General features: G+C 43.3%; 2 protein-coding genes across 8 annotated transcripts; one reads left to right on the top strand and one right to left on the bottom strand.

The window, feature by feature from the left end:
- Positions 1-290: 290 nt before the first annotated feature.
- Positions 291-2,604, bottom strand: Pole3 (DNA polymerase epsilon 3, accessory subunit). Its single transcript, XM_087904969.1, has 4 exons — positions 2,463-2,604; positions 2,285-2,370; positions 1,891-2,009; positions 291-1,695 (listed from the first exon to the last, which is right to left on the bottom strand). The coding sequence occupies exons 1-4, from the start codon at positions 2,526-2,528 to the stop codon at positions 1,526-1,528; spliced, it is 441 nt and encodes a 146-aa protein (XP_087761095.1). The 5' UTR covers positions 2,529-2,604; the 3' UTR covers positions 291-1,525.
- On the top strand, positions 2,467-24,261 carry C3H9orf43 (chromosome 3 C9orf43 homolog). 7 transcript variants are annotated; one of them, XM_085686094.2, is made up of 15 exons: positions 2,664-2,756; positions 3,325-3,421; positions 5,955-6,107; positions 6,219-6,366; positions 9,978-10,032; positions 11,431-11,531; positions 13,396-13,429; positions 14,839-15,014; positions 15,637-15,784; positions 16,151-16,223; positions 16,455-16,513; positions 16,759-16,801; positions 19,823-19,905; positions 20,883-20,952; positions 21,137-24,261. In XM_085686094.2, the coding sequence occupies exons 1-15, from the start codon at positions 2,730-2,732 to the stop codon at positions 21,364-21,366; spliced, it is 1,497 nt and encodes a 498-aa protein (XP_085542220.1). In that variant the 5' UTR covers positions 2,664-2,729; the 3' UTR covers positions 21,367-24,261. The 7 variants fall into 7 exon arrangements, with proteins under 7 accessions (XP_048314822.1, XP_048314821.1, XP_085542220.1 ...); XM_085686093.2 differs by having other exon boundaries at positions 13,366-13,429; XM_048458863.3 differs by having other exon boundaries at positions 2,667-2,775; positions 13,366-13,429.

Below are 24,261 nucleotides of genomic sequence, written 5' to 3'. Positions count from 1 at the left end.
GTCAAGGCAAACAAGCAAACAAACAAACAAAAATACCTGAAAGCACTTAGAAAAATGCTAGACACATAAAGAGCTTAAGACGTAGGAGCTAGTGACATGTACAGAGTAACCAAGAGACTCTCGGAAAATGTTGGCTGTGGTCATGCTCACTCATCTGCTGGTGATCCAGGGGTACAGGGTTCTAGGGTTCTGTGCTTCTTTGTCTATGTGTGTGTGCGCGCTCGTGTGCGAGAGAGAGAGAGAGAGAGAGAGAGAGATGGGTCCTTTCCAAAAGCACACTGTATGAATCATCATTTTAAACAAAAATGTTCTTTATTTGTATAAAGCATTAAAATCGTCTCAGCAATCCCAGTCACTTTCAATAGTCTTCACTGTAACCACTCACCCAGCTCACAGTATCCAGCTATGTTACATTACTTGTCAACCTCAAGTTCTCAGCTAAGACAAAAAAGTGCTTGGAGCACTGAATAGGGAGAAAGGAAAGGCCAGCAAACACTTCCAAAGCCACAGCGGCGGTGGCTCTGGTGTTAGATTCCCGAGCACCATCACATGTGGCATTTCAGGGAGGAGGACTAAGGAATCTGAGGAACTTGCACTTTGGGATATTATATAGGTTATTAAAGTTCTTAGACTGGAAGATGAAATAAGTAAGAGGAGGAGAAAGTGGGGCTGGGAAACAGAGGTAGGAGAGAGATGTAAGGCTTCCAGAAAGACCTAGAGGAAATAAATTCTGGAACTTGTCAAGAGTTCAGGGAATGAAAAGCAGCAGCCGCAGGCCAGGGAGATGAGCTAATGAAGAGAGAACCTGTAGCACTAAATCTTACAGTGCAGGCACTGAGTTACTGCCAAAGATTAAGCCACCTGTTTTTAAGAATTGGCACCATTTTTTTTTTGACAGATTACAATCGACATTAAGAATTTAAGAATGTATGTGCAGCCACCGCAGCAGACTGAACACCTACAGTCAATAAAGAAGGGCTACAAGCTAATTAACTCTAGACAACAAAAGTAACAAGTAATGCTATAATCCAGTGACGAGATTACCTTATTCTCCTACAGTTTTTTAGTCATTTCTTAAAGAGCAACCATTCTGACCCACTGCCAACACTGTACAATCAAACAGGGTGACTGTGCTCAAAGCCCCGTTTCTCCCCTGAGCCTTTAGGGCCTCTGTGAACCGGAACACAGCAGGCAACACGGAAGTTATTACTTTTTTGGAGGGGCAGGGAAATGGGATCAAAAACTAGCCAGTCACATACTTAAGTAAACAAACGATATCAAGCTATTTAGTCATTCAGAATCCCTTATCCTAGAAAGTCACAACCTCCAGACTGACTCAGCAAAACAGGTTTCTGTTATTCAGGTTCTCTGAGTGTTGGAAGAGCTGATTTTGATCTTTCTGGTCAGTTTTTATTTTGATCTCAGGCACCTGTGCTGAAGATGGCTCTGCCCTGCAGGGAAAGGCTTCAGATGAAAACATTGCAGGTGGTCACTTTCATGGCGCCACAGTCTGCCCACTCTCCACTCAGTTGTCTACTTCCTCCTCTTCATTCTGTTCTTCCTCGTCCAATCTTTCTTCATCTTCATCGTCTTCCTCCCTGCTCTTGTCCTGCTCTTCGGAATCTGTTTTTTTGTCTTTGTCCTTCTTCTTTTGCTCGGAAGCTTCCTTCTTGCCTTTCTGTTCCCGCCTGTATGCTGCAAGGAAGCAGGAGATTATTGCAAATCAAGGAAGGCATAGAAAGAATAACCAGGCCCGTATCACATATCTCAGATGGTACCAACTAAACAGAGGAGTCGTGACCAGTGCCAGATTACTGCAATCAAGGTCATCAGGGAACAAAGGATGATAATCTTTCATGTGGTTTAAGAAACCCAAGAGCGGATGGATACCTTCTAGAGCTTCTTTCAATGGTGTAACGAACCGCTGGAACTCCATCTCTTCCATGGCTGACAGCACATCACTGGCATTGAGAGTCTTGCGCTTCCCTTTCATTGCGAAGTTGTTCGCACTGAAGAAAAAAGCAAAGCCCCTTCAGAAGCTGTCAGAGTGGGTGGGAACAAGAGACACCAAGAGGTGGGACGGGAAAATCCGTATTTATCTTAGATTCAAGACTCAGTTCATTCCTTCCCCTTACGAAGAGCTACGGCAACCTTGTTTAACCTGCTTCAAAATTTGTGAGAACCGGAGGAGTGCTCGCTCTACTAAAGTAGGGAACAATTACTGGGGCCACGAAGCCGGGGACGAGATTCCGCAGAGCCTTCCTTCTGCTTCTGCTCGACTCACCAGGATGTGGCATACAGAACGAAGACGCTGGCGGCACGGGAGATGGCGCTCCGGGCCTCCTTGGAGATGTTGACGCCGTCCGGGAGCTGCGAGAGTGGAGATAAACACACACGCGGATCTTGTTAACCTCCTGCTCGCTCGTCCGCCCTCGACCCATTCGCCAGCCCGAGCAGCTCACCGCTTCCTTGATGATCCTAGTAATGACGGCGTTGGGCAGATTTAGGTCCTCGGGCCTCTCCGCCATTGCCAGCTGGAGCCCGAGCCTCCTCCGCCTCAGGCCTTCTCTTCAGACAGTTCTGGTGTCTGGACTTCCCGCGTTGGTAAGATCTGACCCTCGGAGGCTTCCGTCCCACCCCACGTTGCCAGTGTCCCACAGTGCTTTGCGCACCACAGCCTCCCTTCTTCACCAGCCCCGCCTGAAGTCGGCGGTGTAGCCAAGCTTTCCATGTCGCAATGGCTTCGGTTCACTGAGGTTCCCGCTAGCTTTGACCGTATCCTTGACGTTCCTCTTTAAGCTCGTTTCTTTGCCACGCACTGTCACTATCACTGGAGCTTTCGTACCAAACTAAATTTGTCTTTCTGAGTTTTCCGTCTATTCTCCCATTGTGCCTTGCGCCGCTGCTAGGCAACGGAGCGGCATGGTGCCTAGCGTGGAAGGGGGAAGGCCAGACAGCCTGTGGGGCGTACTCGGACGGGCAAGATGGGCGGGGCCTCTCTCGGAGAGGTGGGCGGGGCCCCGGGAGAGAGGGCGGAGCCTCTCTGGGAGAGGTGGGCGGAACCAAAGCCTAGCAGCGTTTTCCCTGTCTCCGCTTTGTCCCTAGAACAGAGTGTTTTGGAATCTCCTTTTATCCCTCGGAATCGCTGACCACTGACACTTTTTTATTTTTTATTTTTTGGCTCGGAACTCAGTGGAGATTTTCTTTCAATTTTACTACACCGATGTCCATCTTTAATCTTATTTCTCTTTAATCTTTGTGATACTCGTATTAAGGATAAATGTTATCTAAAACTTTTTTTTTTAATGCCAACTATTTTATTAGAACAGCTATAAGGCTGGCGATATCGAGAGACGCCTGATGAGACTCCGGGGTTCAGTTTGGACTGGTCCGGTAGGGAAAGGGCGAGAAGCATCTGATTGTAAGAATAATGCATCATATTCTCATTCTCATTCAAAAGCCCGTGTTAAAGTTGTATTTCTTAATTCATTAAGTGATTCAGCGTACATATTCCCCATCAAAAATTTTACGAGGTTTTATATTTACAATGACGTTTTAAGTTATAAAATTTTTGTATTAATGCCGGGCGGTGGTGGCACACGTCTTGAATCCCAGTACTCGGGAGGCAGAGGCAGGCGGATCTCTGTGAGTTCGAGACCAGCCTGGTCTACAAGAGCTAGTACCAGGACAGGCTTCAAAGCTACAGAGAAACCCTGTCTTAAAAAAAAAATTGTATTAAGTACAGGAAAAATTCTTACTAAGAACTAATGTTGGTTTCTCTCGCTCTCTTTCTCTCTCTTTCTTGTTGCTTTCTTTCTTTGTTTCTTTCTTTTCTTAAAACATGGTCCAAGACTTGTTTTCCCACTTTTCATGAAGACATAATTACAAAGAAATATTTTCCAGCACTTGGGAGGCAGAGGCAGGTGAATCTCTGTGAGTTTGAGACCAGCCTGGTCTACAAGAGCTAGTTCTAGGTCAGTTAGGACTGTTAACACAGGGAAACCCTGTCTTGAAAAAAAAAATTGCAAAAACAAAAAAATTAAAAAAAAATATTTTCCTATTGGGAGAAAAAGAAACCCACAACAAGGTAAAGAGGATGTGAATGGGACTGCTCTGCTCTTTGAAGAGGCCTGCTTTAAAGACTTCAGCAGCCTTAGTTCCAGCCACTATTTAGCTGATCTAGAAGAGAAGCCAGAAATCTGCACATAATGAACCATTTCAGCTTCAAGATACTGGCTCAAAATGCCTGCCAAGCTAAATAAGTCATAGGCCAGGTGCAACTCAGTCCAATAGTTTCCTATTTCTGATTTAAATTACAAGCTGTTTAGAACAGAGAGTTTGTTTATTGCTGTTCTCCATGCCTCAAACAGGTTCTCTCACATATTTGGTAGTCAATAAATATGTTGAATAGAAGAAGAAATGGACAGTATCCTTAAAAAGTGAATAAGGGGACGACTGATATGGCTTAGAGGTTAAAGAAACTTTGTACCAAGGCTGAGGACCTGAGCAGTCTCAGGACTCATGAAAGAATGGGCTCCTGCTTGCATGTGCACTGTAGCACTTGAACCCACAAATAGATGAATAAAATGCAATTATATGTTAAAAGGAATAAGGTAATTGTAGAAACTACATGAACTTTTTAAAAAGGGGATTGATAATACTTATTTTTAGTATAATTTCATTTGTGTGTACGTTTAATGTAATGTCCTTAAATGTGTGTTAGTATGAATATTCCTGTGCCATGCTGGTATGGAGTTCAGAGGACTACCTTAGTGTTGGTCTTGCCTTTTACCTTAAGACACCATCATATGCCAGGCTAGTTAGCCCATAAGCTTCTCAGGAGTCTCAAACATCTGCTTTCTATTTTATAGTAGGAGCAGTGGGATTACAGATGTGCACTGAGCCTTACTTCATATGGACTTGGGGGTTGCCCTCTAAGTGCTCTGCTATGGAGTCATCTCCCTAGCCTGATGATATTTATTGAGTGCTTGCTATATGGTCATATTTAGGAATTTGTATCTTATTCGATGCTTTTACAATTTTTGCTTTTGTTTGTTTGTTTTTTTTCGAGACAGGATTTCTCTGTGTGTCTCTGGTTGTCCTGGAACTTACTCTGTAGTTCATGCTGGCCTTGAACTCACAGAGATCCACCTACCTCTGCTTCCCCAGCGCTGGGACTAAAGGTGTGGGCCACCATACCCAGAAATGTTTCTATAGTTTTTGCAAAAATAATTAAAAAATTTTTGAGGGGCTGGAGAAATGGCTCAGTGGTTAAGAGCACTGACTGCTCTTCCGGAGGATCCGGGTTCAATTCCCAGCACCCACATGGCAGCTCACAACTGTCTGAAAATCCAGTTCCAGGGGATCCGACACCTTCACACCAATGCACATAAAATAAAGATAAATAAATCATAAAAAAAACTAAAATTAAAAAAAAAATTTTGAGATCAATATAATTATATCATTTTCCCTTCCCTCTCCCCTCTCCAAACCTCCCATGTAGCCCTGTTCTCTTTTAAATTCATGACCTTTTTTCTTTGTTTTATCTATATACATATATGTATATGTATGCTCCTACAATGTAAAAAATTTATTTTATTTTTTGAGATCATAATATAATTACATTTTCCCCTTCCTTTTCCTCCCTCCATACTCTTTCATCATGTAAGCCCCCTTCTCTTTTTCAAATTCATGACCTCTTTTTCTTTGTTGTTACATATGTGTGTGTGTGAGACACACAGACACACACACTTAATATATATATATATAAAATATATTAATATAATACACATATAAATATATAGATATAAATATATAACACACATAAATATATATGAGATCTGGATTGCATGGCTGTCTAATATATAAAAATAATAACACCTAAGTGGGTGACTGCTAATTCTCCAGAGGGCTAAAATACTGCAAGATTGGATTTTGTCTTAAACCATTTATAGCTATGAACTTGCCAAATGAGGATCAGTGGGACGAAACCAACTGCAGCTCAGCAGTTTGTCAGCATCCACAATGCTGGGCATCTCTCCGACGGATTGAGAGGGGCCATCCTAGGATCCTGGACTCGCCCAGCAAATCTTCCCGGGAGATTGATGGTGCGTTGACTAGCCTTTGTTGTTTTCTTCACAAAGTCCTTACACTATTTCTGTTTGCTTTCCTTTCTCCAGGCAGTAGGTTACGTGTTTTGTTCTGGTCTGCTTTCTTAGATAAACTCCCGACACTCACCATTGTCAATATCACGGATGCCTACCTGTGGACCAAGAAGAGGGTGGCTCTACGACAGTCACCAGAATTTCCCTTCCCTAAGGAGCGGGAGCGGTCTCTGTTGAAACCAGCCTCCAGGCGCCACAGCAGGTGAGTGTTTCTCTTATCCACCCAGAGGACTCTGGGAATGATGGGGTTAAATTACTAAGGGCTGGAGATGTAGCTCAGTAATAAAACTCAAGGCTTTGAGTTTGATCCCCAGTGTTACCAGAAACAAAATAGCAAAATGGAACATACCCAAACTTAAGTAAGTAGAAAACAAGGAAGGAGAGCCCAAACAAAACAGTCCCATGTGTGTTCCAGGAGCAGGGTAGTTCCAGGCTGTATTGATTTGCCCATGTCAATACTATTACCTGAATGGTAGGACTAACAAAATTCATTGTCACAGAATTCTGAGGGCAAGACATCCGAGATCAAGGAGTTAGTTATTTTTTTTCCCTAGGTCCCTCCCCTAGGAGATGACATCTTGTCCTTCAGTCTTCTTTGTGTGTCTTAACCCTATTCTCATTTTATAAACATATTAGTCCTACTGGATAAGGACCCTAACACAGGACCTCATCTTATTTTAGTTATCTCTTTAAAGAGTTCTGTCTGTAAATATAGTCACACTCTGAAGTGCTGGGCCTAGGAACTCAGCAAATGAATTCTAGGTGTTGGGGCACAACTTAGCTGCTAATGGGGCAATCGTTTTGCTCCTGACATGTCGCATGTCTGGTGCCGTAGAGAGCTCCTCACTAGCCAGCTCCTGTTTCACCTGTTCATTCTGTGTTCTTGCTGTCTGCCTCAGCCCCTGTCCTAGACTGTTCCTGCATGAACTTGAGTGTGGGCGTCTGCTCTCCTGCCTCTTCTCTGACACTTTCACATTATGACCACAGATTAATGCTTTGCCCATCTCCTCACTCAACTCCTTCCTTCAAATCTGGTCATTCTAGAGTTGTAGCCTCTGTATTGCTGGACTCCTCTCTACTCATGGTCCTCACTCTCTGATGTCAGCCTGGCTTTTCTGATGGTGACTTCTGTTTCTAGCACTTTGACCATGCAGTCTTCCCAGCCTTAGAGTCCATTCCCTCTGATCTGCTTCATGGAATTCCTGAAGTGGCTTATACTGTCACAGGAGGTCCTGCATTCCTGACGGACCTCTTCTTATGTGTCTTTCTTCCTTGTTTAGTAGGTTCCAGCCATATTGTCCTTTCTGCCTGTCACATACTCCACACTTCCCACCCCACAGCTTATCACCTACAGTTTGCTTCACTTTGGTGAGATAGCTATTCCTAGGGTCTACGCTCTTTATCATTGAGCTTCATTCCTGGCTCTGCTCTCTGCAGGCCAGTACTACCTCTCCTGCAGCCCGACAACCTAAAATACATCCATACATTGCCAGATGTCCTTTTGGGGGCAGAGTTGCCTGTTTGAGGAAATCGCCCTAGATCCTCCTACAGCTAGCGCTTCCTTGTCATCTAGTCTGAATGTAAGAATTGCTTTTTCAAAGAGGTGAGCACCTTTTTAAAATTTCCCATGAACATAAATGGCCATCATTTGATTTGGCCTCTTTTGCCTCACATACTGCTCTGAGAAGCCTTTTTATTGATTTGCTTGCCTTGTGCCACAAAACACAGCTCTCACTTTAAAGGGAATGCAAGCTAGTTGTGGTGGAACACTTAATCCCAGCACTCAGGAGGCAAGAAGCAGATCTCTGTGAGTTTGAAGCCAGCCTGGACTACAGAGGGAGTTCCAGGACAGCTAGGGCTACACAGAGAAATCCTGTCTCAAATAACAACAACAAAAAGGAACATAAGATTGTTCATTCTTGAGTCAAATATGAGTGACCATGGCTTGAAACACAGAGGTTACAACACAGCAGGGGAGATCTCTGTTACAGTCTCAGGTGCTACAGGGTGACATATTCTTCACAATCCCAGTCATTCCTTCAGCAGATTTATAGACTTTTAAATATAGATATTACTTTGGGGACATCAGCCCACAGTCTCTCTTCATTAAAATGTCAGTGTTGGGGGCTGGAGAGATGACTTAATGGTTAAGAGCACTGGCTGCCCTTCCAGGGGGCCCAGGATAGATTCCTCGCCAGAATTCTATTCCTTCCTGTGTCTCCAACAGTACATGACATGGAGTGGAGGCTCAGGCTTCTGATGAATAAACAAATATGGCCTGATCCACTGTCAAGGTTGAGTTTTACCTCTTACCATTCTCCCTGAGTACTGATTCTTCCCAATTCTTCCAGCAGTGATTGTTCCTGCCATGTTTATGGATGTGCTCCAGCCCTCTGTCCTCTTGGCACCCCTGGATTTAAGCAGGCGTCACAGCATCATGTGTTTAGTCAATGCAGCTGACAGATGTGTTTCCAGTGGGGCTCATCGGGCTGCTGCTGGGGATATGACACGATTTTGTTTATCTCATCCTAGCTGGGGAGGCAAAGACACCAGAAGCCAGGGTGTCCAGTGTGCTGTCCTGAAAGGACTGCTGCCTACTGCTATGGAAGCCCAGGAAAGACTTTCCATCCTAGGGCACTGTTATCTGCACAGAGAGCATTGATCCCCAGCCCTGCAGTTAGAGCAGCATATTGAAGGGGAGGCTTGTATGTGGGAAGCTGGCAGGGAGAAAATCTAAACTACAGGACTAACGCATGCAGGGGCCTACGAGGGGGAGGACATTCTTTGAGAGTTTGGAACATAGAGTAGGAATGATGTGGGCTCAGAGTTAAGGCTGAGCTGTAGAAAATGCCACTGGGAATTAAGGTCTCTATCACATGAGACCTCATAAATCAGGATGAGCGGAATCTTTGCTTGCATACTTCCATATTACTCTTTCATTCATAAACTTAAGGTGTCTTAAAAAATAAGGAACAAATGATATGAAAACATTACAGGTTGTCTCTCTTTTGTGTGCCTGTGTGTGTGTGTGTGTGTGTGGTGTTTTTTAAGACAGGGCCTTACTATGCTGCCCTGGCTAGCCTTGAATCACAGAGATATATCTGTTTCTGCCTCCCAGCTACTAATATGAAAGGCATGGAACTCTGTAGCCAACCTTAATAAACCTAAAGAAATTATATTTGCTTGGTGTGTGTGTGTGTATGTGTGTGTACAAGCATGTGTGGAGGACACTGCATGTGTGGAGGACACTGCATGTGTGGAGGACACTGCATGTGTGGAGGACACTGCATGTGTGGAGGACACTGCATGTGTGGAGGACCAGGGACCAAGGTCAGGTTGCCAGGCTGCACAGCAAGTGCTTCTATCCTTGAGCCGTCGCGCTGGCTCTGACTGTTTCTCTATGGTTAGCAGGAGTCTGGTGAGCTATCTAGTTGTAAAGTGCAGTCTTCAATATCTGTATAGGAGTACCTGTGTTTATTTGATTAATAGTAAATCTTGGGCCTTCATAGTAAGTGGATGGGTTTTATTCAGAGCATAAACTTTGCTATTCCATTGACTTTTTCTTTCTTTTAAGATTGATTTTATGTATGAGTTATGTCTGTATGTACACTTAAGCCAGAAGGTGTTATCAGATCCTACTAGAGATGGTTGTGAGCCACCATGTGGTTGCTTGGAATTGAATTTATGACCTCTGAAAGATCAGCCAGTGCTATTAACTGCTGAGCCATCTTTCCAGCCCCAGCTTTATTTTATTTTATTTTATTTTATTTATTTTTTTCACTCTGTTTCATGCTTGGAACTCATGTCTTCCAGGTCTCAGAAGGCTTTCCGTGACAAAGGTGTAACCAGTTGCTCTAGACCTCCTAAAGTAAGTCACAGTTTGTTCCTCAACATTTTTTTTCTTTATTAGCAGGAATATTTTGCCCTTGACATTGTTCTTTCTTAAAAATGTTTATTCTCTGTGTATGGTTGTATGTGTATGTCCCTGTATTTCTGTGTACCACATATATGCCCTGTGCCTTCCAAAGCCAGAAGAAGGCATTTGGATCCCCTGGAGCTGGAGTTACAGGTGGTTGTAAGCCACCAACTGGGTGCTAGGAACTGGACCTGGGTCTTATTCTCTGAGTCATCTCTCCAGCCCCAGCATCATGGAATGAGGAGGATAAGAACTGTCTTTAGCGTATGTTAGGCGCTTTGCTAACAGCTCCACACACTACATTGCCTTTAGAAACCTCAGACGCATGGGAGTGATCTGTGAATATTTGGAATAGGTGAGGATTTCTCTCTGTCCTTATATAGAACATTTTCAGCTTTTAAGTAAACATTCTTATTTCATATCCAGATAACTTAGGTTGCCGAAATGTCATGCTTAAAATGGGCCTTAAGGACATCTAGTCTGATGCCTCCAACTTTAAAAATTGTGATCGATGATTAGACATGGATTTTATATACATGTATGAAAATGTTATAATGAAACCAACTAAAAATAATGTTAGATTTTGCAGTCAAAAAGAGCATCAGATAATCTTTACCTTCCCATAGGGTGAATATTCTGATATTTCCTGTCTTGTTCTCTCTCTTTTTCTCTCTCCTTGCTCCTCTCTCTCTCTTTTCTTTTTCTTTTTTCTTTTTTTGAGACAGAGTCTCATTATGTAGCTCAAGATGGCTTGAAACTTGTTATGTATATTAAGCTGGCCTGGAACTCACAGAGATACCCTTGCCTCTACCTCCCCAAGACAGTCAGTTCTGAGCAGAAGGCAAGACTTAAACAGAATGTGGACTAGATGATTCATAGGATTTCCTTGAACCCTAGTGCTGTGTGATCGATCTCAGGGGTGGGAGAAATTAACATGCTAACTTATATGGATTTCTGTAATTATAGACAGGGTTAAACTAACCTTGATTACCTGTACTCAGTATGCCCCTGGTTCCAAAATGTGGACGGCCTTACCTACAGGGAATCCCAGTCTTTGCATTGGAGTGGCAGAATAAATAAAGTCCCTGTAGGGTTGCCTCCAGATGGCTTCATATGAAATGGGTTTTTCTAAATTCTACACTAATGTCATGCAGAAGCAGGGAATGTTATTGTTTAAAACTTCTACCCTTTGAGAAGTACTTGTATTGATATCAGATGTAGGAGCTTTTTTTAAAAAAATAATTTTCTGAATCATCAAATGTTTTGGTGAATATAACAATATAGCATTTGGTCTGTGGCCCCAACCTCCTGCTGGTGCTCAATCCCAGACCATTGCACACCCTTTCCTAGCTTTCAGTGTTGAATTTGAACGAGGTGAAACTTCCTTTCTCCGAAGATGTCAGAAACATGGTGGTAACCTGGGTTCCAGAAGAAATGGAGAAAAACATTAGGTGAGCATCTTGTCTAAAACTTTGAGGCCTTAGTACCCATACTCTTTAAGTTCCCTGTGATCTTCTGCAGATCCCTTTTTGATCTCCTTGTTAGCTACCTCATTTTAAACAGCTGCAGGCCAAACATAGAAGGTGGCCCAGGCTTGCTTTGCCTCTTATTACACTGGAGTTCTGCTATAATGTTACTGTGAGATGCCTGCTGTGGGAATTCTCTACTTCAAATTCTACATTGAAGTAAAGTAAGACATAAGACAAAGTCCAGTTTATTCATATTTAGTTTTTGTATTTGTACATGCATGCACGTGTGTACCACGGCACAGGTGCAGCAGTTAGAAGACAGCTTGCTGAAGCAGCTGAGCTTGGGGGCGTGACTTTCCGCTTTTTTTTTTTTAAATTATTAATTGGGGGAGGGAGCATGTCAAGATACTCTTGGAGAAATCAGAGAATGTCTTACAAAAATCAGAGACTATTTTGCAGTAGTTGGGTCTCTCCTTCCCTTTCACCATCTGAGTTCTAGGGATCAAACTCAGGTCATCAGTCTTGGTGACAGGTGTCTTTACCTGCTGAACCATCTCTGTCTGCTGAGCCATCTTGCTGTCCATTCTCCCGAAGCTAAATTCATTTGTGAGGTTTAAGAAATAAGTGCTGGGCCCATGAGATGACTTAGCAGGTAAGGACACTCTCCACCAAGCCTGATGACCTGAGCTTGATCCCTGGAACCCACATGGGTAGAAGGACACTGACTCCTAGCAGCTGTCCTCTGATACCCACAAGAGCACTGTGGCATGTGTAGCCCCAAACTCCGAAATAAGTACATGTTAAAACAAACAAACAAACAAACAAACAAACAAACAAACAAACAAAACCCCTTTCACTAAAAAGAAATACATTTAGGTTTTTGTTTATTTTTTTGGTTTCCCTCAAAAATGAGCTGAAGAACCCTCAGTGAAACATATGAAATTTTGATCTCAACCTTGAGGCCTAGGGCATCAATACAGAATGAGCAGCATATAAGCCTTGTGCATAAGCAGAGAGAAGACCCAAAGGCTTGCTAGCATTGACAACTGTAGGAAAGGTATCTGGCTTTTCTTTGACAATCACTGAGGTTTTCAATTCTTATTCAGTGACTGAATTAAAACAACAGCAATCCCAGAACCTACTGAGGCAGAGGCAGGTGGATCTCTGTGAGTTTGAGGCCAACCTGGTCTATAGGACAGCCAGAGATACATGAAGAAACCCTGTCTCAAGAAAAACAAAAGCAAAAAACAAAACAATAGATTTCTCATTTATATCAATGTTAAGAATTTCTTTTCCACTTTCACTTTGTGACCAAATTATCCTTCTTTATATATGCATCGTGTGTGTGAGAGAGTGTGTGAGCGTGTATGTGTGCTGTCACCAACAAGTTCCTTTTCTTTATATATGCATTGTGTGTGTGAGAGAGCGTGTGAGCGTGCATGTGTGCTGTCACCAACAAGAGCCATAAAAGTTCCTTTTCTTTATATATGCATTGTGTATGTGAGAGAGTGTGTGAGCATGCATGTGTGCTGTCACCAACAAGGACCATAAAAGTTCCTTTGCTTTATATATGCATTGTGTGTGAGAGAGCGTGTGAGTGTGCATGTGTGCTGTCACCAAGGGCCATAAAAGTTCCTTTTCTTTCATGTAAAGAAATCGTGGGGGTAGGTGAGCCTGGGATAGAATGGTGGTCGTATGAAAGAGACTGAAAACAGCGTAGCTTCCCACCATCTATCTCCACGCTTGTCATTCACAAATGTCTGTATTGCTTCTATTTAAAATGTCTGGGAATGAGTTCTGGTTTTTTTATTTCAAGCTCAGTTGAAAAGACTTCTGCTTTTTCCAGCTGGCTTGAGAAGAAGAGAAAGAAACTGGGAGAGGTGAGTTTCATGCTTTGCCCCTTAGGAAATGATGCTGTAGACTTGACGGGTTTCCCCACCATCTCACCCCTTTTATCTGAATGAACAAAACCTGTAAACGAAACCCTTTCTTTAGGAGTAGCTACAGACATCTTCAGACCCCTCCCTATCTAGTCTCTGTGGGAAGGTAAGAAATATTTGAAGAGAGGACAGAAGGAAGCAGTGGCTATCAAGGGGGATTTCTGCCAGTCAGAAGCAAATTCCCAGTGTGATGGGATAGTATTCCTGTGGATCAGGAGTTATTATGACCTGGGCTTTCTGGTAAATATGATCTTATGTCCCTGGAAGTAGTTCCTGCTCCATGCCCTTTCTTGACTAACTCCCATTTTCTGTCTGGCACCTAATTGGATTATTGTTGTTAGTTTGTTCAGTGGATAAGTGAATGGCCTCTTCAGAAAAACAAATTGATCCTGGCCTTATATCATTGTAACAGCATGTTAGAAGCCCAACAAGGGAGAAACTGGGTGTTCTTCATGAAGGAGAGAAGGTGGGAAAAGATGAAGTAGGTCTGTGTGTTATTTTGTTGTTGTTGTTGCTGTCACCAAAATACCCAAGAGAACAACTTCACAGGTGGAAAACCTTATGCTGGCTCGAGTTTCAGAGGGCTCACAGCAGATGGTTGCTTGGCCTCAGGTGCCTGGGCAGAATATTGGGCTGGTAGGAGCATGTGGCAAAGTCTGTTCGATGATTGGCAAACTGGGTGCAAACAGAGGGAGTAAGAGGCTAGGAAAAGCTGTAGCCTCTAGGGCCACGTCTCCAGTTGCCCATTGCTACCAGCTAGATTCCACCTCCCCTTTACTGCGTCCCAATTGTGCCATCATATTATGAACCCATCAAGGGATTAATCCACTCATGACATCAGTGGCCTCATGGTCTAATCGTTTCTGGAGTCCTTTCAGACATACCCAGAGGGTGCTTTGCTAATCTTTTTAACATTTTTATTAGTTGTTGTTAGGGTGTGTGTGTGATCAGAGGACAACTTTTAAGAGTCGATTCTCTCTTTCCATCATGGGTTCCAGATTGTGCAGCAAGTGTTTTTACCCCTGAGCCCTGTCACCTGCTGCTCTCGGTGTTTTAGTTGTTTATATTTTATGTATGAGGGTGTACACCTGCATGCCAGAAGAGGGCATCAGATCCTATTGTAGATGGTCATAAGCCACCATGTGGTTGCTGGAATTGAACTCAGGACCTCTGGAAGAGCTGCCACTGCTCTTAACCCCTGAACCATCTCTTCGGCCTCACCTCAATGTTTTTTTTGTTTGTTTTAATTCAGTCCAATTGACACAGTCTGGAAATGAGGAGTTTCATTCATCAGGGTGGAATGTTGGGAGGAGAATGCTTCAGAGAGTGACTTGCATGATTTCTTCCAGAAAAGCAAGCCATCTCTGTATTTCTCTGGAAGGCAGTATACGTCAACACACTCAGGAAGTCCGGGGGTGATTGTGCCTCCTCCCTCCCCAGTGCACTTATTTGATGAATTAAGTTCAGAAGCCATACCTCTATTGGCCCAAGTCGACATACTTCCCCAGGATCTCCTGAAGGAATGGTGAGTATCATGGAGTCAGTGAGGAGAGCCAGAGCTGCTCTTTATTGAAGTTGAAAAGGGCAGAACCATGTGCTTTGAGGAGAACAGGGAGCAAGCTCCACCCTACTTCTTTGGATTACTAACATGCAGGGTGACATTCATCACTGCCACCATTCATCAAGCACTGACCATCTACTGGGCTCCAAGCTAAGCCTATTAGGTGGACTCTCATTTGAATTCCTGTTCTCTTTTCCCCCTCATTGATTAATTATGGACATTTGCCCATTTGGGAGGTATAATGGTATGTGTAGTTTGGAGTACATATTGAAACTTAACTGGCTTTGTGAATTATTGGTAACTTATTTAGCTCATTTCTGCCTAGCTTTCCTCATCTGCAAAATGAGGAGGATGATGAGATCTGTTCTTAGGGTGCTGTAAGAGGTTAGTGGTATAAAGCATAGGAGTCTGGTATAGAGTTAGCTTTTAATTGAGTGGAAGACATATTACTGAGAGACCCATGCAAGCCTTTCTAGAGCCCAAGTGGAACTTTCTTCAAAACCCCCTTTCTTTCTCTCAAGCTCCATTCTCTGGGAAGAGCCGACTGGGAAGTGGCTGACTGTCTAGATGTCTCTGTCCCCTTTAGCATTTTGGCACATGAGAAAACCATGACTTGTCCTGAGGTAAAGATAGAGTTGGCCAAGATGAAAAAGAATCTTCCTCTGGAAAAGACCCGCCCCGACAGCGCTATCTCTTCTAAGATGTATCTAACTGTGCACCGCCTGACCCTGCAAGTAAGAGCCATGGTGTCTCAGAGGAGAAGGCCTACAAGGAAGTCATGCCCATCTGTCTTCAAGACAGGAAGATTTGGCTATCTGCTCTCTTTGTTCTGCACTGCAACTCTGGACCCAGGCCTTGCAGAGCAGAGGGCTGGATTATATGGGAGTGAAAGCCAGTACATAGGGAGGGGCAAGGGGAGCAATGTCTCTGGGTCTTTTGGACCCCATTTTCAACTCCTTTTCTTTCTTCCTTGGACCTTGGTAGAAAGCTGCTGCCAAACACCTGTTTTTTTAAAGCATGCTTACAGACTAGGTAAATGCATGCTTGGGGCAGAGAAAGACCCTCACAGGAGCTTTTCGTACATGATTTTTTTCTGGCAGAGACCATCGTTGAGGTACCCTGAACATCTGAGGAAGCTGCAGTACAACCTGAAGAGAGCCGAAGGACCTTCAGGTACCATCCTCCCGTCAGCCACTGAACTGCCACTGTGTTCTCTCATGTCACTTGGTCCACAGTCACACAGGGTCACGTGGATAACTCAGGAGACTCCAGTTTTAGAGCAGCTTCTTGCTTGGTCCTGGCCAGGGAAGCAGAGTACCATAGTGGGGCAGGTCACAGTAGGTAGCCTAGCAGGTGTGGGCTCTCAGTCGGGGAGAGGACTGAGCTGGCCTCTCTGGTTACCAGGTTACAGGAAGCAGCAGAAGCAGCAGCAGAGGAAGGTGGAAACCTCTACTGAAATGCAGGTATAGTAGTAGCAGGTATAGTCTCTTGGGTGGGGGTACAGCGAGGACTGGGAAGGGGTAACTGAGAGGAGGGGTTCTCCCCTATCTGCTGGGTGTGGATATGACATTACTATCTGGCTGTCATTAAGTTCTTTCTCCCCTGTCTGTCGGGTGTGGATATGACATTACTACCCAGATGTCTTTCTTTTTGCAAAAGTTTTCTTTGCTTCCAAAAGTCCTAATTCAGTTCCTTATGTTGGTTTCAGGAGGCTGAGAAGAAAGTCAAGAGTGATGTGGAGAATGAGTATAGTATGTACAGGTTGACTTTTATAACCCTACCTTTGCTTACTCAAGTGGTGGCTATAGTTAAGGCAGCAGTCAAACAGGCCTTTGTCATTGTAAAACTTGCCTTTGTCAGGCATTCAGAATTGTTCTGGAAATGCTCAGTCTGGCTGACTAATCTGCCCCAATCATCCTTGAACTAAATAGTAACCGAACAAGCAGGTTAGCTATATGTCTGCTTCACACAGGCATTCGAGAGATGGCTGATTTATAGTTGTATTTTCTTCAGAGCAAGAATCAGGTGTAGTAATATATGCTTCTACCAGTACATCACAGGCTGAGGTGGGAGGGGTTGGAAGTTTGAGGGTTTCATAGACAGATCATGTCTCTCAAGAGCCCTCTGGTTTCCCTACCAAAAGCTGGAGAGTTCTGAGGCTCACTGGGTAGTCAACCGATTGTTTCAACAGTAGCCAGTACTCAACAGGCAGCCTTTTTAAACCAGTGTTGATGTTGAAACCCAGAATAGTACCTCTGTTTATGGAACTCTGATCTCACACGACTGAAGGGTACATGGAGCACTGTCTGGCTGACATTTCTCAGCTTGAATGCAGAGTAGGAAAGGCCAAGGAAGACTCTCCTAGAATCTTGTAAGATTGTTCTGCCTTGCTCAGACTGTGTATTGCTGGCTTTACTTTGCAAACAACCAAATTCTCAGAATTCGTTCTGGAATCTGGGGTCCCTGAGAAAGGTGCTGCCCTCTTGCTTTGCCTTGCATCCTGCTGTTCTCTGGTGTCACTCTGTCCATTAGCCTGAAGGTTCTGACCTTCATGTAGGAGGGAGAGCAGGCTGAGGCCCAGGGTCGAGGAGATATTTCCCAGGTGAGTTCATATCCATGATGGTCACTCCCACAGTTATCTTCTGGTACCTTTTGTGCTTCTTTCTGATACTCCCAACAAGCTGTTTTGCTTGGGTGACTGGTATTCCTCTCTGAGTTACGGTCTCAGAGCAGTGGCTGTCCTCCCTGAGCTGATATGGACTTTACAGAGAAGACAATGTGTGAATTGGATACTGATGTGGGGAAAGGATTCCTGGAATTGAGAGTAGCCTATGAAAACACATCTTGCTTAATATGATTGCTTAGAATGGCTATGGGGATTTAAGGGAGAGTATGGAGAGGGGTCCTACAGAGACTCTCTGCACCTGTATTTGCCCTTTAGGTCCTAGGTCAGTATGTCCATCCTGACTACACACTGATGCCAACTGAGAAGCTTTTAAAACTTAACACCCAGCCCGAACCCAACATTAGAATTTCTGGAATTGGGGACCCAGGTATGTTAAAGATTCCCAGTGCTGCTAGTGTGAAGCTTAGCTGAGAACCAGTGCTCTTGGGAGCATGATAAGTGTTCTGTTTTAGCAGAATATTTGGAAGCTGTTCATCTAGAGAAGGTTGAGAAAGAGGATGGTTGCATTCAGGGTATGGTTGTGAAATCGTGTACGTAAAAGAAACACCCCAGGGCCTGTATTCAGAAACTAATACGGGCCTGTTGGGGTGTCACCAGAGGAGGGCAGTCACATTCTCAAACAAGAGATAGTAATGAATGGAAACAGAGATAGCAGCCTCTTGATTTCTTTTTGAGACAAGTTCTCACTGTGTAGCCCAAGCTGGCCTGGAACTCACTAGTAGATCAGGTTGACCTCAGACTCTTGATCCTTCTTCCGTTGCTTCTAGGTGCTGAGATGATGGGTGTGCACTGCCATGCCTGCCTTAGAGATCCAGTTTCTTTGCTGATAATTGCAGGGATCCACTTTGCACCTCTTTGAGGAATTCTGGGTCTCTATATCTCTGTTGTCTGTCGCCTTTGTTGACCAGTTTTGAATGCAAGTTACATATTGCTTTCTTCTTGTATTTCCCAATTGTCCTCCCTTGTATTTGCTCTTTCCTTTCCCTATATGGTGAGACTTGACTTTTCATCTCAAAATTTTTTTTGCCATCTTTGATCAGCTGGTGCTGACACCTTGCTGGGGGCAAGTGCCCACATGGACAATTGTGTCATCAGCTTTTGTCTGCTCTACTTGTTCAGTGTAGATGATACATTTCTTTCTGAAATCCTGGACTGCTTCATCACTTTGATGACTTTTGAGATGTCCTTGTACAACATAAACTTTCTTATCCTTTAATGGGCATAGATTGAACATTACACTTCTGTCTCAGTTCTTTGGACAGTTCTATGGTTCTTGCTTCAGTCAGAAGTCATAAAGAGATTGGACTTTATTTGGTGCCTGCCTCTCCAGCAATGGCCTCAAAGAGGCTTGTGTCTCTCTCTTTAAATTTAAATTTTATTTTATGTTTATGGGTGTTTTTCATGTGTACCTGTGGACCCTGTGGCTGTGGTGCCCAAGGAAGCCAGAAGAAGACATTGGATGCTCTGGGATTAGAGTTTCTAGTGGTTATGAACTTCATTGTGTATTCTGGGATGTGAACCTGGGTCCTCTGGAAAAGCAACTAATCCTCTTTACCACTGAGACACCTCTCCAGTCCTCTTCCTACTTTTTTTTTTTTTTTTTTTTTTTTTTTTTTTTTGAGGCAAGTTCTAATGGTGTAGTCCCAGCTAGCCTGGAACTCGATATGTAGATCAGGCTGGGCTGGAACTCATCTGCCTCTGCCTCCTGAGTGCTGTGTGCCTCACCACCTCTGGCACTGAGTCTCTTGAAACATGCTTTATTCTCACTTTTAATCTCTAGCAGATGTGGTTACAACCTAGGTAGATAGGACCACAAACAGAGCTCAGAAGGCTTTATATGGGGTATGCATATTTTGAAACATCACATGGAAACTCATAAATAGGTACATTATTTTTTATACATCAGTTATAAAAAAATAGATGCTCCTTGACAAAAATGACATTTAGAAGGTCTAACTCCCTTTTATCTACCAGCAAGGCCTCATCTTGTCCTGACTAGGGAACTACTTTAGGGGTCAACTAGAAGTCCAGCAGTGGGGCATGAAATGCCAATAAGAAGAGGATTGAACCTACTTTGTGTTACTAGGCCCAAGAATCCCATCAAGACAGGAAAGTAAACAAAAGCAGAAGGAGCAGGAAGAGGAGGGGAAGAAAGCCAGTATGAAGCGCGTGAGTGTGCCCCGAGACCTCTGCGGCCCAGTTTCGATCTTCTCCTGCTGTAGCAAACTACCAAAGTACAAGCAGAGAGGATCTATTCAGTTACTCTTTTTCTTGAGGTGGGATCTTGCTATGTAGCCCAGGATGTCTTCATACTTGATGATCTTCCTGCTTCAGCCTCCAGAGGATTATGATCACAAGCTCATACCACCATGCCTAGCCATGATGTGTGGTTTCCAATAAGTCTGGGTTGACTGGACAGTCATCCTCTTATTTGAGGTCATTCAGTACCCCTGGAAGGGGGGGCTCTTAGTCAAGTTGCCTGTGTTCTCGCCTATGATTTCTCTCTACGTAATTTATTAGTGCTTATTGAAAGACTAGTCACTTTCTATATTTTAAAAATACATTTATTTTATATCTATGTTATTGAGAGAGAGAGAGAGAGACAGAGACGGGGGGCGGTGTATTATGTATGTGCAGTGCCTGCAGAGGCTACAAGAGGATATCAGATCACTGGGAACTGGAATTGGAATTGTGGATAGTTATTTGCTTCCTGACATGGGTGCTGGGGACTAAACACTGCAAGAGCAATATATGTTCTTAACTGCTGAGCCATCTCTCAGTTTTTTAAATTACTGATTATTTTTTTAGACACTCCATAAGAAAGTGTTACTTCTTATACCATTTATTGACTAAAGTAACCACCATTTTACATAAATTCCCAGGAGTGAATTTTCTTGATGAGAGCAGTCTGGCAGTTCTGGGCAGCCACCTCTGGAGGCAAGCTTCCCTTGGTTGATTCCTAGAAATGGGGATAAGTGGGCCCTGGCTTCATCTAGGTGGCCTGGAAAACAATGAATGTGGCTTGATTTCTGTCCTGGGGCTCTTTATTCTGCCTTAGATGTTAATTTCCCCAAGAAAAATGTCTTTGAGAAAGTTCCTTTAGTTTGCTAGATTTACATTTCTTCTGCTTACCCCCATGAGTTTAGGTTTCCATAGATGACTCAGTGGCATCTGATGCGGACACCTACTACACAGACTACTCCATCAGTCCAGAGAGTAAGTGCTAACCCTGCGCTGGCTAGGATGGCTGGCTTTGTGTCGAGGAGGAGCAGGGTGGCGGGATGAGCACAGTCCTTATGCTTTGGAGGGTCCTGAGGAGAGCCAGTCTTTTCTCAAATGCCTCTTGTTACAGTTATTTGGGAGAAACGCCCATGCTATTAATGGTTGGGTCTTCTTTTAGGTCCTGTAATATATGAGTCAGCTTACAAGGACATGAGTGATGTGGATGAGACTATGCTGGGAATGCTTCCTTCCAGCCCAGACAGCAGTCCCAGGAGTATGTCCGGAAGTGTGGACAGAACCGGCTGGAACCCTGATCTCAAACTGCTGAGGATTCTTCAGGCCAGTGTTGAGGAAGATGAGGACAACCATCTTTCTAGGGCACAGAGCGAGTCGTCTCTGGATGCTTAAACTGGGGATGCTTAGGCTCGGTATTTTGAGGACATTGACTTTGGACATTGGGTAGAAAAGAGACTTTTGTTCTCTGGATTCCTCCAACAGGATGAGGGCTTAGAGACCTTGCTTTTTTCATTTACTTTACAACTCCAAAATGAGTGAGAAAAAAGCCCTAGTACCGGTAAATATAGGGAACTTTTCCAGGGCAGATTATTTCCACGATTAAACCCAATCTATCAAAGGACTTGTTCTCTGTTTCCAGGAAGAGAGGAGGTAGGTGCTTCCTTGTGTCTGTTTTCTGGGTCCCTTTTATTGCTCTGAAATCTTTGCAGTGGTAGGAAGCTGGACTCAGCTATGGGAACCTCTATAATATCCCTGTATACTCCACTCATCCCTTGGAGGTGCCTTCTCTTGGTAACGGGGCCTGCACCATTATCCAGTGTTAATCATTGTGGGCTGCTCCCACCTTAGAGTTCATCTTAGCTACAAATAATTCAATATCGAAAAAAAGCACTAAAAATCCAAAAATTATTTCATTACACAGAACTGATACTGATTGCTTGATTTCACATATCTAAGCACATTCAAATTTTCATGTCTTATTAAGTTTTTTTACAGTTGACATATTCATATTAGATTTATAATTTATAATTAGAATATAATTCATATTAGATTTATTTTCTCAGTATGCTCTAATCTCTTTTAATTTGTACATCCCCCTCATTTTTTTCTTTCTCTTTCCCTAGAATTCATTCCAACTCTGAAGAACTTAACAAAATTTCTAGTTTCTAAGAAATCTAGTCATGCCGGGCGGTGGTGGCGCACGCCTTTAATCCCAGCACTCGGGAGTCAGAGGCAGGTGAATTTTTGTGAGTTCGAGGCCAGCTTGGTCTACAAGACCAAGTTCCAGGACAGGTTCCAAAGCTACAGAGGAACCCTGTCTCAAAAAAAAAAAATTTTAGTCTTCAGGGAAATTTCAATGTCTATAAAGACAAAGACCCAGAATTCCAGAGTCTTAGGAGTCTTCTAACTTGGTTTTTGTATGGATTTTTTTCCATTGTGTTTAGTCCATAAAAAACTTTTACTATTAAAAAACTAAAATCTTTTAACCTGTAAAATTTCAAAATTGCATAAAAAGTAAAGGGAATATAATATAATATAGCAAAACTCTACCTGGAGCATTGGTCAGTTTTTTTTTTTTAAAGGCCTTTGGTTGGGTTAGACCACATACTTTAGAAAGACCTACTGTTGCTTTGTTTTGTTTTTCTAACTAATGTTGTTTTTCATGGATGGAGAAGTCTGTAAGACTTAAAAAGATGGTAGAGCTTACCATCTTTTTAAAATGTAACTCTTAAAGTTCTTTGAAAACTTCATAATGCATATCATGTATTTTGATCATATTGACCCCTGTGTCTTTCAAGCATACCTTCTTGAAGTCTCATTTCTTTTGTATTTGACCCCTGTATCTGGAACCCTAGAATTCCTTAACTAAATGGTCTCACACTTGCTTCCATGGCCTCTGCAAGGCTCTTTCCTGAGCCTGTGAGCTATATGTGTGCTGCTGGGTTTGAGGTGCTTAAAAGAGGTCTGGTTCGAGAGCATGCAGCCGGAGCTTGGGTGCCAGGGCCAGAGCGTCTGCAGGTGAGACTCATCAGAAGAGGAGCCAGAGACATGAAGACGGGCCGTGTACTTAGGCTGGTTCTTGGATTGCATTGGATGTCAGGTGTGGCACCTCCTGAAGCTGTGAGGCTTGGATGATGATGGACTTCTAGGTAATGAGTATAGCCTGGTGACTTGGTTACTTTTCTCTTACTGTGATAAGCCACAGTGACCAAGGCAGTTTATAAAACAAAATGTTTAATTTGTTCTCACAGTTTTGGTGACTTTGAGTTCATGATGGGAGCAAAGTCATGGCATCAAGAACCACTGAGAGCTTACGTTTTGATCTGAGAGTGTGAGGAGAGAGGGAGGGAGCACTGGGTATTGGAGCCTGGACCCTAGTGACACACCTCCTTCATCAAGGCCATACTTCCCAATCATTCCCAAACAGTTCCACCAATTGTGGGCCGAATATTCAAACGTATGGGCCTATGGGAGCCATTCTTATTCATAACACCACAACTGATCAAGTAGGAAAGTGTGTGGTATCTTGACTTGTAATTCTTACATGCACAAACATACTCAGTAGAACTGGTTTCATACTCTTCTCCTGGATCCTATAATAGTTAGGACTGGGTGCAGGTGAGATGGCTCAGTGTGTGAAAGCCTTGCTGTGTGGGACTGAAGACCCACAGTGGGAGGAGTTCCGACATCTGAAAGTTGTCCTTTATCTTCCACGTGTATGACATGACCCATATCTGCCTGCACTCATACCTACAAACCCCAAGTAACAAAATAAATTAAGTAAAATTTAAGAAAAAGTTGGGGTGAGATTGTGCATGTCCTGTGCAGACACTCTCACTGCTGTGGTAATGAGCTGTCTGACATGGGTGCAAGGACCCGATCCCGGGTCTTCACAAGAGCAGTGTGCACCCTTAACCACTGGCTATCTCGGCAACTTGTTAGTTTTCTTTGTCTGATTGTATCATCTAGTACAGTGTTAGCAGAAGTGGTGAAAGCAGACATCCTTGTCTTGTTCTTGACCTTAGGAGAAAAAATGCACTCTTTTGCCACAAGGTTGTTGTTAGCTATAGGTCTTTTCATAGGAGTCGTTATTAGATTAGAAATTCTGTCCTTCGCATGTTGAGAATTTTGTTCCTTAACTGTGAAAAGACATTGGTGTTTGTAAATTTTTTTCTGTTGTAATGAGTATTTTTGGTTGTTTATTCTATTAATATATCACATTGATTTTTTTCCTTTGGCTATTAAACCAACCTGCATTCCTGAGATAAATTTTACTTGATTGTGGCA

Source organism: Myodes glareolus, chromosome 3, assembly GCF_982192425.1.
Source record: "Myodes glareolus chromosome 3, mMyoGla1.1, whole genome shotgun sequence".
In the NCBI taxonomy this organism is placed as follows: domain Eukaryota; kingdom Metazoa; phylum Chordata; class Mammalia; order Rodentia; family Cricetidae; genus Myodes; species Myodes glareolus.
The sequence above is the reverse complement of the archived record's forward strand: the minus strand, read 5'-3'. Positions and strand labels throughout refer to the sequence as shown.